The 17,730-nt window shown below is 38.6% G+C and overlaps 1 protein-coding gene across 6 annotated transcripts in view; it reads left to right on the forward strand.

The window, feature by feature from the left end:
• Positions 1 to 17,730, forward strand: part of abca5 (ATP-binding cassette, sub-family A (ABC1), member 5) — a 103,747-nt gene that overhangs the window by 35,255 nt on the left and 50,762 nt on the right. For all 6 annotated transcript variants that reach the window (XR_009646071.1, XM_060844939.1, XM_060844941.1 and 3 more), the window contains 6 exons: positions 273 to 331; positions 1,214 to 1,324; positions 8,215 to 8,390; positions 10,925 to 11,044; positions 14,581 to 14,719; positions 15,157 to 15,247. Coding sequence is in view for 5 of the 6 variants with exons in the window: in XM_060844939.1 (XP_060700922.1) it covers positions 273 to 331; positions 1,214 to 1,324; positions 8,215 to 8,390; positions 10,925 to 11,044; positions 14,581 to 14,719; positions 15,157 to 15,247 (696 nt within the window). In the remaining variant the exon portion in view is untranslated. The remainder of the gene's footprint in view (positions 1 to 272; positions 332 to 1,213; positions 1,325 to 8,214; positions 8,391 to 10,924; positions 11,045 to 14,580; positions 14,720 to 15,156; positions 15,248 to 17,730) is intronic.

Genomic DNA, 17,730 nt, shown 5'->3' on the forward strand with positions numbered 1-17,730 from the left:
ACTTCACTTGTCCATATATACTAACTACAAAAGAATTCCACTGCTAGAAATGCTGAATAATATTGTTAAAATTTGTCTACAGCAAATATGTGAGTCAGTCATTCCAATTTCTTTCTATCCAGTTTGGCTTTTAATCAGAATGGGAGGGACTACTGGCTAAGAAAATACGTTTTTGTAGTATGAGATTACATTTTTTGGTACATTTATCTATTTATTAAGAAAACATTATTCAATAATGAGTGCAATCCTCAATGACTGTGGTTCTTTTTCAGGTTAAAAGGTGTTCACAAGTTATATAAAGGAAAAGAGAAAAAAGTGGAAGCACTGAAAGGTTTGTGTCTCTGGTAGAGTGATTGCTTCATTATTAATTTTTGTTCCAGTGCAATAGCAGATAATTTTGTTCAGTTCAAAAATGAGAAACTGCTATGCCTTGTCTGCTATGCATCTATGTGCTAGTAAAGTATTACTTTTCTTTAAGTGATTAATTTTAATACTATTTGACATTAGTAAGTGTCATTTTAGCATGTAACGTACCATGCCATTGAGATATTTTACCTTGAGTTGAATTTCTGAGCAACTGCTTCCTTTGACATGACACAAGCTACTCATTGTAATTCAAAACTCCTTTGTTCCAGTTTAACTGAAGAACATAATTAGAATTTTATTTTTGAAACTGAAGCCTCCTCTATTCAGTATTTTTATATTTTCTCCCTATTCTATCCTGTTGGCTCCTTGAATATACTATTGTGGCAAAAATGGGGAATCTGCTTTCAGGCCATACTATAAGATTTATTGTTAGTGGTCTGTGATGGGAGACCATAAGGACCCTCTCAGCAAATTAGGACAAATGAAGATCAGAGGGGAGATGAAGAAAAATCCTTTTTTTTTACACATTGTTATGATTTGGAATCCACTGCCTGAAAGGCTGAAGGTTGCAGATTCAATAATAACTTTGCAAATAAAATTGAATAAACATGAGAAAAGAGCACAGAATGGAACATTTAAATAGTTTCTGCAAAAGAACACTTACAGATTCACCGGACATTTGACTTTCAGCATTGTATGAGGCTGCCCTAGTTCAGAATGGATACGACCTTCTTTGGTCTCATAGTTGGTGACTGATACATTAGGACTGAGAAAATAAATGTTACTTTCTTCTGAAGGACCAAAAAAATTTAGAATGTCTTTATGTGTGTAATATACTTTATTTCAGGTTTGTCATTTGATATTTATCAAGATCAGATCACAGCACTACTGGGTCACAGCGGAACTGGGAAAACAACATTAATTAGCATTCTTTCTGGACTGTGTCCTCTGTCAGATGGTAAGATGGAAAGTATTAATGCAATACAAAGAGCAAGATCAGAAATAGTTTTACACCATAGTGAATCTGCATACATATTAAAATTAACAAATGCTGAATAACTGTCCTAAGAATGCTGATGTGGTTGAAGATACAGTGTAACTTGAATGGTCTGTCTCCCCGGTGAGAATGCATAGTATGACTTATATTCGTTATAAATATGGTCATCCTCTCTTTGCTACACAAAAAATGTTATTTTTAACTTAACTAACATCCCTCCCCACCAAGCCAGGAATGTGCATAATCTCTGTGCCCAAACTCTAACGTGTTTGTACAAAGCACGTTCTGGTTGTGAACTAAAAACTGGGCTGAGATGGGAATTTCCTGGAGCTGGTTGATACATTCCTGCTTCTTTCTTCATCATGATTATAAGGACAAAGTTGCAGAATGCATTGGAGAACAAGTCCATTCAGAACCAGCATTAGTGCACAATCATTTGCAAAGAGCAAATTATGTTGCACATCCCCAGAAACATTGTTTTGTGTCTGGAATCATTTCAGATTGATCAGCTTCCCAACCAGGTAAAAACAATAACTGCAGATGCTGGAAACCAGATTCTGGATTAGTGATGCTGGCAGAGCACAGCAGTTCAGGCAGCATCCAAGGAGCAACGAAATCGACATTTTGGGCAAAAGCACTTCATCAGGAATAAGGGCAGAGAGCCTGAAGCGTGGAGAGATAAGCTAGAGGAGGGTGGGGTTGGGGAGAAAGTAGCATAGAGTACAATAGGTGAGTGGGGGATGGGATGAAGGTGATAGGTTAGGGAGGAGAGGGTGGAGTGGATAGATGAAAAAGGAGATAGGCAGGTAGGATACGTCCGGACAAGTCATAGGGACAGTGCTGAGCTGGAAGATTGGAACTATGGTGAGGTGGGGGAAGGGAAAATGAGGAAACTGTTGAAGTCCACATTGATGCCCTGGGGTTGAAGTGTTCCGAGGCAGAAGATGAGGAGTTCTTCCTCCAGGCGTCTGGTGGTGAGGGAGCGGCGGTGAAGGAGGCCCAGGACCTTCATGTCCTCAGCAGAATGGAAGGGAGAGTTGAAATGTTGGGCCACGGGGCGGTGTGGTTGATTGGTGTGGGTGTCCCGGAGATGTTCCCTAAAGCGCTCTGCTTGGATGCTCCCAGTCTCCCCAATGTAGAGGAGACCGCATCGGGAGCAACAGATACAATAAATGATATGAGTGGATGTGCAGGTAAAACCTTGATGGATGTGGAAGGCTCCTTTAGGGCCTTGGATAGGGGGAGGGAGGAGGTGTGGGCGCAGGTTTTATAGTTCCTGCAGTGGCAGGGGAAGGTGCCAGGATGGGAGGGTGGGTCGTAGGGGGGGCGTGGACCTGACCAGGTAGTCACGGAGGGAACGGTCTTTGCGGAAGGCGGAAAGGGGTGGGGAGGGAAATATATCCCTGGTGGTGGTGTCTTTTTGGAGGTGGTGGAAATGTTGGCGGATGATTTGATTTATGCGAAGGTCGGTAGGGTGGAAGGTGAGCACCAAGGGCGTTCTGTCCTTGTTACGGTTGGAGTGATGGGGTCTGAGGGCGGAGGTACGGGATGTGGACGAGATGCGTTGGAAGTATCTTTAACCACGTGGGAAGGGAAATTGCGGTCTCTAAAGAAGGAGGCCATCTGGTGTGTTCTGTGGTGGAACTGGTCCTCCTGGGAGCAGATATGGCAGAGGCGGAGGAATTGGGAATACGGGATGGCATTTTTGCAAGAGGTAGGATGGGAAGAGGTGTAATCCAGGTAGCTGTGGGAGTCGGTGGGTTTGTTAAAAAAATGTCAGTGTCAAGTCGGTCGTCATTAATGGAGATGGAGAGGTCCAGGAAGGGGAGGGAGGTGTCAGAGATGGTCCAGGTAAATTTGAGGTCAGGGTGGAATGTGTTGGTGAAGTTGATGAATTGCTCAACCTCCTCGCAGGAGCACAAGGTGGTGCCAATGCAGTCATCAATGTAGCGGAGGAAGAGGTGGGGAGTGGTGCCAGTGTAATTACGGAGTATCAACTGTTCTATGTGGCCGACAAAGAGACAGGCATAGCTGGGGTCCATACGTGTGCCCATGGCTACCCCTTTGGTCTGGAGGAAGTGGGAGGATTCGAAGGAGAAATTGTTAAGGGTGAAGACCAGTTCAGCCAAACGAATGAGTGTGTCGGTGGAAGGGTACTGTTGGAGACGTCTGGAGAGGAAAAAAACAGAGGGCTTGGAGGCCCTGGTCATGGCGGATGGATGTGTAGAGGGATTGGATATCCATGGTGAAGATGAGGCGTTGGGGGCCGGGGAAACGGAAGTCTTGGAGGAGGTGGACGGTGTGGGTGGTGTCTCGAACGTATGTGGGGAGTTCCTGGACTAGGGGGGATAGGACAGTGTCGAGGTAGGTAGAGATGAGTTTAGTGGGGCAGGAGCATGCTGAGACAATGGGTCGGCCAGGATGGTCAGGCTTGTGGATCTTGGGAAGGAGTTACAACCGGACAGTGCGGGGTTCCCGGACTATGAGGTTGGAAGCTGTGAGTGGGAGATCTCCTGAGGTGATGAGGTTCTGTATGGTCTGGGAGATGATGGTTTGGTGATGGCGGGTGGGGTCATGGTTAAGGGGGCAGTAGGAAGAGGTGTCCTCGAGTTGGCGTTTGGCTTCAGCGGTGTAGTGCGCCAGACTAACACTGTGTCCCCTTTATCCGCTGGCTTAATGGTGAGGTTGGGATTGGAGCAGAGGGATTGGAGGGTTGCGCATTGTGAGGGTGAGAGGTTGGAGTGGGGGAGGGGCGTAGACAGATTGAGGCGGTTAATGTCCCAGCAGCAGTTGGAAATGAAAAGGTCGAGGGCAGCTAATAGGCCAGTGTGGGGTGTCCAGGTGGATGCAGTGTGTTGGAGGTGGGCGAAGGGGTCCTTGGAAGGTGGGCGGGAATCCTGATTGTAAAAGTAAGCTTGGAGGTGGAAGCAATGGAAGATGTCACGGCCCGTATTAAATTCATAGATTCATAGACCCATCACCTTTATCCCCTCCCCCACTCACCTATTGTACTCTATGCTACTTTCTCCCTCTTCCCCCCCCCCGACTCTCCTCTGGCTTATCTCTCCATGCTTCAGGCTCTCTGCCCTTACTCCTGATGAAGGGCTTTTGCCCAAAGCATCGATTTCGCTGCTCCTTGGATGTTGCCTGAACTGCTGTGCTCTGCCAGCATCACTAATCCAGCTTTCCAACCATGCAACATCTGATTCTGAGTTCAGAATCACCAACATGGAAGGCGTTGTAGACCATAGCTGAGTAAAGCATGCTGAAAATGGCTGACACTAGCATGCAGCTCTGTCTAACTGCATTACTGGGAATGGGTCTCCTGACCCATTCCCACCCACGACATGAGCAAGCATGACTTCATGAAACTTAAATCATTGCAAAGACTTTCACAGTGCAGCCAAATTTCCATAGTACCTTTCATAGGCCCTCACAGGTGACCGCATCAAAGGTCTTGGTCAGGTCAACAAATTCTGTTCCTAGCATTTCTCCTGAAGCTGTCTAACAGCATATCAGGTGCTCTTAAAACTTTGCTGAAACAATACTCATTCTCTGGTACAAGACCTTGGTTGGGATATTGCATTAAGCAGTTCAGCAGAATTTTGATGAAGGTTTTGCTGGTAATGGAGAGGATGGAGATAATTCTGTGATTATTACAAGATTGGCAAGTTCCTTTCCAGTTGTACAAGTGTACTGTGGAGACATCTTTGAACTCTTTCTGGATGGCTCCTTGTTGTAAACTGGACTGGAAAAGTTATGAGTTTCTTGCCCAAGTTCTGACCTCCAACCTTGTAGACCTCAGCAGGGATAGTATCAACTCTTGGACATTTCCTGGCAGGCAGGAATTTGATAGCATTTGTTGTTTCTAACAGCATGACTGGTTATCAGGAAAGCATTTGTTGATGTGATCTGTGACAACTTATTGACTCTTCTTTCTCATTGATGGATGAAAGCTAATTAGAGTCATAGAGATGGACAGCACAGAAACAGACCCTTCCCTAGCAAATTTTGCCTTGTCAGGCCCCTCTCTGACCTTGATTTGCATAGTCCTGTAGCTACTTCTGTAGACATCATGCTTGGACAGTGATGACTTTGTATTAAGGTAAATTTCTAAGAGGTTTTGTTTTTCTCCAATTATTTCTGCGTTACCTCATTGTTTTCATTGAACCAATGTAAGATAAGGGCCCATAGTGTTCAAGGCAAGGTGTTAGCATGGATAGAAGCTTGGTTGTCTGGCAGAAAGCACAGAATGGGGATAAAAGGGTTCTTCTCAGGTGTTCTGCAAGGGTCAGTGTTTTCACTTAGTATATTAATGGTCTAGGTGAAGGAACTGAGGGCATTTTGGCTAAGTTTTGCCGACAATACAAAGGTATGTAGAGGGACTGGTAGTATTGAGGTAGGGAGGCTGCAGAAGGATTAGAACAGGCTAGGCAAAGAAATGACAGATGGAGTACAACATGGGAAAGTGTGAGGTCATGCACTTTGTTAAGAAGAATAGAAGCATGGACTGTTTTCTAAATTGGAAGAAAATTAAGAAGTCTGAAGTGCAAAGAGACTTGGGAGTTCTAGTCCAGGATTCTCCCAAGGTAAACTTACAGGTTGAGTCAGTAGTTAGGAAAGGAAATGCAACGTTTGCATTTAGTTTTAGAGGACTTGAATATGAAAACAGGGATGTACTTCTGAGGGTCTATAAGTCTCTAGTCAGACCACATTTGGAATATTGTGTGCAGTTTTGGGCGTGTATCTCAGAAAGGATGTATTGGTCTTGGAGCATGTCAGAGGACGTCCATGAGAATGGTTGCAGGAATGAAGGAATGCAGGAAGATATAAGGAACATTTGAGGACACAGGGTCTATACTAAATGGAATTTAGAAGGATGGGGGGAATCTAATGTAAACTTAGAGAATACTGAATGGCCTGGACAGAGTGGATGTTGGAAAGATGTTTGCATTGGTAGAGCGACTAAGACCTGTGGGCACAGCCTTGGAATGAAGGGAAGACCCTTTTAGAATGGGGATAAGAAGAAACTTCTTCAGCCAGAGAGTGGTGAACCTATGGAATTCACTGCCACAGAAGGCTGTGGAGACCAGGTCATTGAGTATATTTAAGATGGAGATAGAAAGGTTCTTGATTGTCAAGGGGAGAATGGAGTTGAGAAACTTTTAAGCCATGATTGAATGGCACCACAGTCTTCATGGCTGAATGGCCTAATGTTTGCTCCTATGTCTCATGTTTCTTACAAGAGGTATGGCTAGGAGCTTCTTAAACAATGGATGACACTATATACCTAAATAAATAGGCAAATTTCATAATTGTCTGTTTGAATCTTGAGACATTGAGACAGTTCTGGACCTTCTGTCCCTGGGGCCCTCTAAGTGGATAGATCTTGAAGTTTAACTTTGAAATATTAAGATGGTAGTCAGTTGGTTAGATACCAGTGCTTAAAGTGGGACTTCAGCAAAGACATTTTGTTGTGGTTATTTAAGGAAGCGGAAAACTGTTGGTGAGCAAGAGCTTATTCTCAATATGTCTTTAGCATGCAGAAACAATTGTTCAACTGCTAAAGCCATAACCCCTTGTCATTTCCTGATAATCTGCATTGACTCTTTCATGTAACATTGTTATGTAATGTTATGTTAACAGCCCCACACAGTGTTGCAGTACTTTTTGACTGCCACATATCATTTTAATACACAAGGCAGATCACACATTCTGTTATGCATATTATTATATTATAAAATAATATTATAAAATAACCTATGATAAAATAACTTTTCTTTTTGCTGACTCGTTTTGGAAAAAATATATACTTCCTTAGAATAGAAACCTGTACTCTAAGTATGTTTTCATTAGACTGTCAAAGTGGAACCAATTTTTTACATCCTATTCTATTCGCAAAGTTTTTTCCTTTTTCTGGGATGATGGCATTGCTGTCTGCAGCAACATCTGTTGGCCATCCTTAATTGCCTTTGAACTAAGTGGGTTCCTAGGCTTTTTCAGAGGGCTACTAAGTGTCAACCATATTGCAATGGAGTCACATGTCAGGATGACAGATTACTCTTCCCAAAGGACATTAATGAAATAGATGGACTTTTACACCAGCTGTTTCCTGGTTTCTATTAGACTAGCTTTTAATTCTAGATTTATTAATTGAATTTAAATTTTACCTGTGGTGGGATTTGAACCCATGTCCTCAGAACATTTAGCCTGGCTCTCTGGATTAGTAGTCTACTGAAAGTACCAGTGCTATTTCCCTTATTATTAGCAACCATCAAAAAGATTACAAAGTGGAAATTCAACCTTAACATAAAAAGATAAATCTTTGTTTCCAAAGAATGATAAATATTTCATTCAAAATTTAATTAAGTATATTTAAATTTCCAGCAAAATCCCAAAGTCTGAAAAAACCTGTCTCTACAGATGGTTTCTCAAAATTCTAACACAACTTACTGACTTAAAAGTAGGAACCAGAACAAGACATTTTTACAAGTGAACAGCATTCTTCCAAACAGACTGAATTACTAGCAAATTTTAATCCATCATTGTATAGTCTTATAATTTTTCATGTTTTTTTTATTTGATGTGTTGGCCATATTGGAGTAGTGTTGTTGTCGTGTAACTCTCCTCATTGTGCTTTTGTGGTCAGACCAGTCCAATCAGTGAGTATAGTACCTACACTACTCTGTTCTGTGTGAATAAGATTTTCTCTGAACAATATGAAATATGCTAATACTCTTTAGGTGAAAATTTGTGTAAGTCACTATTCATCTGCACGCGGGTTAGAAAGCTGCTTGTTTCAGGACCATGATTAGTAAGATTTAATGTGAGTTTTTCTTCATACCTCATAGGTTGTGCAACAGTTTATGGATACAGAGTTTCTGAATTGGATGAAATAATTCAGATCAGAAAGATGATGGGGGTTTGTCCACAGTTTGATGTCCTATTTTACAGTCTTACAGTAAAGGAACATTTAAAAATTCTTGCTATGATAAAAGGAATTACAGCACAGGAAATTGATAAAGAGGTAAGTCTGCGAAGAGCTTACAAAACTCTTTTCAATACCACTTCCTAATTCAGGTTTGCTGCTTGTTCCTTTTTGGTTTGCATTTTTAAATTGTTGGGTTTTATTTGTGAGGATATAATTATAAGAAATTAATCTAGCAAATAAATTAATATTTGTTTGTATCTGATTACAATAAAAATGGCCAGGTATTTGTCAGAATCACAAATCTAGCATGTATGAATTTACCTTTCCTTACAATACTCTCCAAAATTCTGTATCAGAAGTGCACATAAATCCTACATATTCATGTAAAAGTCAATCCGTTGCAAATGTCAACCTTAAATGGTTTTGGCTTTGAAACAAGACAGATTTTTTTTTGCATACCTCATGTAAAGTCGACTTTACTTCTTTGAGGATCAAAGCCTAAAAATATCAGAACCAAAGTATAATCTTTACAATCACATCAAAGATCTCGTGTCATTAAAAAATGTTACAATTTCCAGATAGCTTCCCATTTATACTGATCAGTAAAGGCAGGAAAAATGTAGATCAGCCTTTATTTTAATGTTACAGTTAAGTATAACGTATTATTTTTCAGTAAGAAAAATAACAAGGTATCTTATTATTTGAAAAACAAAAACCAAAATAGGTTGAAGGTGCAACAGGATTTGGGGGTACAAATGTACAAATCACTAAAAGTTGCAGAGACCATAACAGAAGGAAACTAAGCACTAGGGTTTATTTCTAGAAAGTTACAACTTACTATGATCCAAGCTAATTTTATTACTGGACAAGTCAGATCCCAGGCTGAAATTTGATAGAACATATTTTGTTATCTTTTTGGTTTCAACAAGTTGCCCTTTACTCAAACACAAGCACATAATGTTGCAGATTTGTTATTAATAATGAAACAAAAGTTTATCAGAAAAACAAGATAAATGAGAATAAATCAAACTACTTACACCTGGAACAAATTAACAATTTGATAAAATACAATCCCATTAATCCCAACAACACCCCTTTACGATACTCAAGCATCGGAGAGAGTTCCCTTCTTTATCAAAAACATAGGGCTTAACTTTAATGCTTCAACTCTGGATGCCAAAAATCTGATAGTGTCTTCCTTAAGTCTTCAGCCAACTGAGCTTAAGACTATTTCAGTTTTGCACAACCCTTTCAGCATGTTACGTCAACAAATTCTGGATTGGAACTTTCAAACTAAACTCCTTATTTTCAATGTGGTAACCTGTCTTGCTTCTTCAAGAGAAACTGATTTCCACAGCTTGAACCATGGCTTCTGCAAATTTGAACTGAAACTAAAAGGTCTTTTTAAGTAATGGGTGTTTTCCCTAATCCAAACAATTCTATATGCTTCTAACTGAAGCCTAATTTACTACATTGTTTAATTTGTTCACTGGTAAAACCTCTTCCAATGTAAACAAATTCCCATTAGCCCCTAAAAACTATTTCTCTCAAGCACTTTAAAACAAAGTATGACTCATAAAGTCTTACAAATTAATCATTAAATCCTCTGCATACAAATAAACGGTCCCAAATGTCTCTAACTCAGAATTGAAACACACATCTCACATCACAAAGTGAAAATTAAAAACAGTCTGCTAAACTTAGTGGGACCTCATTGAAACTCTGTTTACAGTCTGGTAGCCATACCATAACAAGTTAGAAAAGCACTGGAGAAGGTGCATAAAAGATTTCTTCCTAAAGAAGGAAGGTAGGTATAACCTCACAGTTCTAAACTATCGGGAAAAGATGAACAGATTGGGTGGCTTTTCTCTTGGAGGACCAAATTGAAGGATGAACAGATTGAGATTTTTCAAATTAATGGAAGAGTTTCATAGAGTAGACACAGAGGACAGGACTTTTACCATGAGCTTCAGCAGTCTGTGATTGAGTTGAAATGGGGATCAGAAACCTGAATTGAATGGGAAAAATTAATAAATCACTGATTTTCCATTAATTGGCCAATTTGCAATCAGAAAGTTGATATGCCATTGAATTAAGGAAGGTGGTTGAGCTCTCAAAGCCAGCTGGAGGTCCTCTAGATTGATAGCAGGATGCATTTCCAGATAAGTGACAGAGAGAGCATGCCAAGATGGAGTTGCCTTCTAACAGGTTTTTAAATTTAAAATGAACAAAAGGCTAGGGTTCCATTGCACCTTTCAGAAAATAGCCCAGGAGCATAGCGATTCTGGGATCTGGCACTGTGAAGTTTTATGTCAACCATCATCAAGTAGAATGTTTCACAGTGCACCAAGAAATCAAATAGGAAATTCAGAAGAAATTGACTAGCACAGAAAGTAGAACAGATTCAATTATGGGGCAACAGACCCAAGATATAGGTAGAGAGTTTTGTGCTTTTAAGGTTGTCTTGTTGTTAAAAAAAAACATGTATACAGTAATTTGCAAAATGACTGATCTTTGTGCTGGTCAGTGTTGGAGTGATTTTCAGTTAGTACTTTTGAATTTAGCACTCATTCAAAATGATTTTGAAAATAATCAGTTTTAATTTATCTTTTCATTGTTGCTTATTTCAGGTGCTGAATGTCATAAAAGAACTGGATATGGAAACAATTATGGATGTCCGTGCAGAAAAACTCAGTGGTGGACAAAAAAGGAAACTTTCAATGGGGATGGCAATTTTGGGAGATCCTAAGGTGAGACATCAGTGGTGGATCTATAGGTATGGTTACGCTTTTTATTTTAATCAGTGATATGAACTCTCACCTAGTAATACACCAATTAGTATAATGAAAGGTATTTTTGAAACTACTTCAAAAATTATTTTTACATTTCCAAAATTTTACTCCCACTTTATCTACTAAGACCATAAGACCTGCATCGTAGGCTTCTTTTTAAAGATGTGATTGCAAAGAGTAGAGGCAAAATTATAATTTTCCAATTTTTTTTAGATTCTGGAATGGTCCTAGTAGGTTGGAAATAGAAAAAATACACATTTTATTAAAAATGAGAAGGAGACAGAAAGCAGGAAACTCTAATCACTTAGCCTAACATCTGTAAAATGGTGATTCTGAACTCCATTATTATGGAGGTCATAGCAGTGTCCTTAAAAAAAATCATAATGGGATCAAACAGAGTTAATGTGGTTTAGTGAAAGGGAAATCATGTTTGTAACTAATTTATTAATATTTTTTGATTAGGTATGCAAGAAATAAAGTGAAAGCTATAGATAAGGTGAACTTGGATTTCCAAGAGGCATTTGCACCACCTATATAATAGGTGGTACAGTAGCTCAGTGGTTAGCAAAGCTGTCTTATAGGGCCAAGGATCCAGGTTCGATTTCACCCGCGGGCAACTGCCTATGTGGTGTTTACACATTCTCCCTGTGTTTGCATAGGTTTCCTTCTGGTGTTCTGCTTTCCTCCCACAGTCTAAAGATGTGTGGGTTAGGTGGACTGGCCATTCTAAATTGTCTATAGTGTCTAGGGACTTCAGGCTAGGTGGATTAGCTATGCTAAAAATGGGGGGTGACAGAGAAAGGATAGGGGACTGTGTCTGAGTGGGATGCTCTTCAGAAGATTGATGCAGACTCGATAGACCATTGAGCTTCTTTTTGAGCTGTTGGGGTTCTTAAAGATAAGAAAAAATGACATAGGGTAATATATTAATATTGGTTAGCTAACAATAAGCAGACAGTAACAATAAATATTTTTCTTGGTTTGGTAAGCTCCAGCTAGTGGACTTCCACAAGGATCAGACCTGGGACCTCAACTATTTACAATCTATATCATTGACTTAGATATAGGGACTAAATTTGTGGTACCTAAATTTGATGATGACACAAGACTAGGTAAATTGTCAATTAGACTGAATCATATGCTTTTTCAGTAAGTATTACTTCTGGTGAGGCTTTTGGAGGGTTTATTACCATAAAGTCTAGCGAGATTTATCTTACCAAATTGTTATTGTTAACTTCCTATCCTGGTCCTATGGTGTCCTGTTGCTCAATTCTCACTCCATCTTACCATTTGCCATTCTTGGCACTCAAATTTATAATGGACCCCAATTTTGCTCTAAATACAAAAGTATCAGCTTTTGCAGAACACATTGCTGACTATTACCAAGAATATTTTTATCAGTTCCAAATGAAAATTACCACAAATCCATGGTCTTTTCTATTCTTATGTCCTTGAAAAGGGACCAGGCAGTATGAGGCAAGAAATATAAATCAGATTTACATGATGTAGATATAGGAGAATAGGTTGAGAAATACAGTTGGGATTAAGGCAAAGTGTTAAAAGAGACAACCGGTAAAAGTAAAATTTAACATTTTATTTTCAAAAAGCTGGAACAATTTTCCTAGGGAATTTTCCACTATTGTTAAAAATAACTTTTCAAGACTAACAAGGCTGTTAGCTGTTGATCATTTATAACATTTGTTATGAAGTTGTAGGCTTGTAATGTACCTTTAAGAGAGAGTGAAAGTTGGGAAGCCTGTGATGTAAGTGACTGCAGGGCACAGAATGTGCTAGACAACTTAAATATGTAACATTTGAGATGGAGCTCAGGTTACACAACAATTTGAATTTAGCCAATCAGTTTAAAGTATGCCTCAAGATAATAAAAACCAATCGAATTTGAATTTTATTGTTTTGACAACATCAAACCAATGAGATGTCTGGGGAATAAAAGTCAGGCATTTTGAACAGTTGGCCAGAGAGACGAGGAGCACCAATACAGACTGCCAGCAGATCTGATCTCTGAAAGGTACCTTTATCTATGAAAGACCTGTGCAGCAGAAGACCGAAGAAAAGAAGACAGAAAGATACAAAGGGAAGATTGACAGCTGGCTGGTTTTGAAACTTGATTTGAAACTAAATCTTAATTGATGGTTCTATTGGATCAGTATATTGTTGTAGGATGGGAGGTAGATAAATCGATCAGACAAATGAGGCTTAAAGTATAGATAGTTGTTGTTTAATGTTCTCTTTTCTTGGAATTAAAGTTGAAATAAATTGTTAATGTTTTCTTTAATTAGTGGAATTTAGGTAGTTCTTTATCACTCGTACTTTAACAGATTATGGGGTGAGGTGAGCTTTTCTGTGTGTCTGGTTTAAATTAGAAGAGAGGTTTACCCTGTGTTGGAACACATTGATTAAAATACACTATTTCATAAACACAGTCTGTCTTAACTTTGACAGCCATGATTAGTGCTGACCTTGAGTAAATACCCAAAATTCACACCATCAGTACCGAGTCTATCAGAAATGAAACAATGGTGTATCTATGGATCTCTGGATTTCCACATTTAATTATGAAAGTGGAGACTCTAGAATAACACATTATTAAAGTGAAATTTGAACCCATATATCATTGAAAAGTGAAATGCTGAATCTTGTAAAGTTTTCCATATATCTCTGTGCATAAAATGCTTAGAAGCCTAAGTACTTTTTTGTTATTTTATTTTCACCTGTTTATTGTAGAATTTTATGAATAGTCAGTAAACTTACTTCCAACGGACTTATATATTAATTTCTGTTTTCGTATTATGAGAAAAGTGCATCAACTCAGACCTTAAGCGAAATCTGTTAAGACTCCACATAAATAATGATCACAATAAGGTCTGATAGCTCAGAAAGGTTTTCATCTTTTTGATATGCCTCATGATATTCCACAGTAAAAGAGCAAAGTGCCAATCTTTGTATCTACCTGTCCAAATAAACACTACTTAAAGATATTACAAATTATTGAAAATGTGAGCATTTCTTTTGTCTCCAATTATCTAAGCAGCAGTTCATTTTGCTTTATTATATATAGCGGCAATTATTGCCAGTTAATGCAATGCATTTGCACTGTACAGTTTTAGCTTAAAGTATTGTATGTAGAGATAGGATAGTATTTCTATATTCCTTTGATTCTTTCGGTTAACTTTCTTCATGTTTTGTTCGGCACTGATATATTAGCATTAATGGTCTTTGTATTTTAAGTATTTCTCTGTTTGAATTATTTTAGTTTGAAGATGTCACTGTTACAAAGTGACTTGTTTTTTCTAGTTGCTTAACAGATGAGTTCAGAATAATAAGTGTATCCCATTATATCTGGAGGATGCTTGCATCAACAATTTAAATGTAAGAAAAGTGTTTATAAACTTGTAGCTTTTCCTCTGTAAAAAAGGATTTATTTGTTTTCTATAATTTAGTTAATCTGTAATATTGCTCTCACGTCTTTAAAGGTTTTACTACTTGATGAACCAACTGCTGGGATGGATCCTTGTTCACGACAGCAGGTGTGGGCATTGCTGAAAAAGCGCAAAATAGGAAGGGTCATACTGTTGACTACTCACTTCATAGATGAAGCTGATATTCTGGCAGGTTAGTGCTGGTTATCGCATTTTAATGCTCTAACTTTCCATGTTTACAAAGCCCAAGTTCCCTTAAAATTTAAATCGTTCTTTAAATCTCTTTGTGCTGCTATTAGAAGAAACCTAATTAGTTTCAAATCTCCTTTCAGTTTTAAAGAAAGAAAATACACAAACTGTAGAAAAATAGTTTAGCAATGGAATGCAATTGTAAACTTTGCTTCCTTTTTTGTCAAAGTAATGTATTTGTTTATAAAACACAGCAATACAGAGCACCATTAATATTTGTTTAAATATTAAACTTGTTATTGACACTGGCAGCGCTCACTGAATTTTATGTAAACCTAAGGATTTTACAACAGCAGGTCATGATATTTATGGCATTATAATTGACATAAAATGTTTGATAGTATTGATGTAGTCTGTGTATGTTTATCTGTCTTGGTGTAGATCGTAAAGCTGTCATCTCACAAGGGCAGCTCAAATGTGTTGGCTCCTCGCTGTTCCTGAAATCAAAATTTGGTGTGGGCTATAACCTCAGGTAAGTATTACATGTACATTTTGAGGGTTCAATAAAAAAAAACTTCTGAAAGGCATTATGTTGGGTATAATGCCTACTTTGGACATTGTCAAAAGTTGACACATTTTTGTATATATGTGATACAGATGCCAATAGAAAAACATCCAGAGAAGTTTGGTGAGTGTGTGTAATAATATTGGGTTACAAAAAACAGGGATGAGACTACAAATCATTCCTTTTAGAAATATTCTGTGTTGCCTAATGCTAAGAAAGCTCTGTTCAGAGTTGTAACATATAACTTGTTAAAAATACTTAACAAAACCAGAGCATATTATTTTGAATAAAATGGTTAAATAGAAAGGAGGGACAGATGCAAAAAAAATTTCAGAAAACAGTTGAACTCTCAGTTGATCTTTTAAACCTAAAGAACCTTTTGTTGGTGTTGACATTCTTAAGTGGAACCTCATTCTCTTATTAGTCACTTCAGTGATGCCAAGTCTAGAGGCAGCCTGGAGCAATTTCAGTGCAACCATTCTGAACTGTGATTTAAAAATGAGCTAATTTGAATTTATCATCTCCAGGATGTATGGGCCTGGGATTCAGATTTTCAGCTGAGGCTGTCGTCCAAAATTTGGAAAAGCTCCCAAAATTTGAGGCTATGTCCCCAGGGAAATAAAGGTGACCACAATCCCCAATTGCTATTGATTTTGTTCGTTCCATTCATCCACTTGAGAAATCCCTGTAACATCAGTTCGGGAGGTACAGGAAACTGTATTTGATGAATGAAAGATGCCGTTTATGACATGGATTGACTTCATCAAATGTGCCTAAAGTCTGCAAAGAAAAAGCTATCAATCTCCACATTGTGCAGGGATTTAACTGTTGTACTCATAGAATCTCTGCAGTGTGGATACATGCCCTCTGGCCTATCCAGTTCACACTAGCCCTCCGAAGAGCATTGTATCCAAACACACTCCTTTACCCTATCCCTGTAACCCTGCATTTCCATGGCTAAGCCAGTTGGTTTGACATCCCTGGACACTATGGGCAAGTTAGCTTGGCCAATCCACCTAAACTGTACCTCTTTGGACTGTGGGAGGAAACGGAATACCTCGAAGAACCCCATGCAGACGCGGGGAGGATGTGCAACCTCTACACAGTCTCCCAAGGATGGAATTGAACCCAGGCACTGGCACTGGTAGGCAGCAGTGCTAACTATTGAATCCCCTCATGTAGAGCTGAAGACTCTAATTGACTGTATTTTTTATCAACAGGAATGGGTTTAATTTGCTGAGTGCAAGTTATCCAAAAAAAAACTGCATGTAAACTCCAGGAGTAGGCTGTTCAGCCCCTCAAGCATTTCCACCATTAAATAAGATAATAGCAGATCTGTGGCCTAAATCCATATATCTGCTATTGGCCCATATTTCTCAATTATTTTCTTAACAAAAATCTGTCAATTTCAGATTTAAAATTAACAACTGATCCAGCATCTACTGGCATTGTTGGAAGCGAGTCCAAAACATCTAGCACCCTTTGTGTATAGAAGTACTTACTTCCTAACTTCTGTCCTGAATAGACTGGCCCTAATTCTCAGATTATGCCTCCTAGTTCTAGAATCCCAAATGAGTAGGAATAATTTATCTTTATCTTGTTAATATCTTGAATGCTTTGATTAGATCACCCTTTAATCTTCTAAATTTTAGAGAAAAGGAAACAAATCTAATTTATGTCATCTCTACAGGAGAACGGGGCTCTAGTGCTGTTTAAAATATTCTTCAGGTACCTGGACAGCTAAGTTCCAACATTTCACCCAAAGAAGAGACAAAGGTTGTTGTAGTATTCTGTCCACTACATCATTTCAACCCATGGAAAAAGGTTCAGCTTGGATTTGCAGGTGAAATGCTGTGGATGGAGACACTTCAACTGCTACCCAATCTCTGATCATGTGCAGCTGGTTTATCAGATCTTTAATTCCTCTGAGAAATCCATGCTCACAGCCCTCATTCTCAAATCCCTCATTCTCAAATCCCTGTTCAAGTCCCTTTTAAAATTATTTCTAGAATTAGCTTCTACCACATTTTTTGTATTCAATATTCTAACAACTCTGAGGAGGAAAAAATACGCTTTAAATGTGTTTTAAATCGTTTACCAATAAATTTAAACTTGTGACTCCTAGTTAGTCATCAACCTGCCAGAGGAAAATATTTTTCTCTCCACTTTATTGAAACCACTCATTGTCTTGAAATCCTCCTAACCCCTCTATCCAATGTCAACTTCCCTTCACAACTGAAGTCCCTCATCACCTGTAATACCTGAATAAACTTTGTGTACTCTGTCTAGGGTCTTTTTAATTTCTTCCTTCAGTGTGGGGCTCACTATTCTTCATTGTACTCCAACTGAGGTATCATTTGTTAAATTCAGTTATGAAAATTAGATTTTCATCCAAAGAAATTATATCGTAAAATCTTTTATTCAACAACAGCATGTAAACATTTTGGATA

This window comes from Hemiscyllium ocellatum, chromosome 25 (genome assembly GCF_020745735.1).
Source record: "Hemiscyllium ocellatum isolate sHemOce1 chromosome 25, sHemOce1.pat.X.cur, whole genome shotgun sequence".
In the NCBI taxonomy this organism is placed as follows: Eukaryota; Metazoa; Chordata; class Chondrichthyes; order Orectolobiformes; family Hemiscylliidae; genus Hemiscyllium; species Hemiscyllium ocellatum.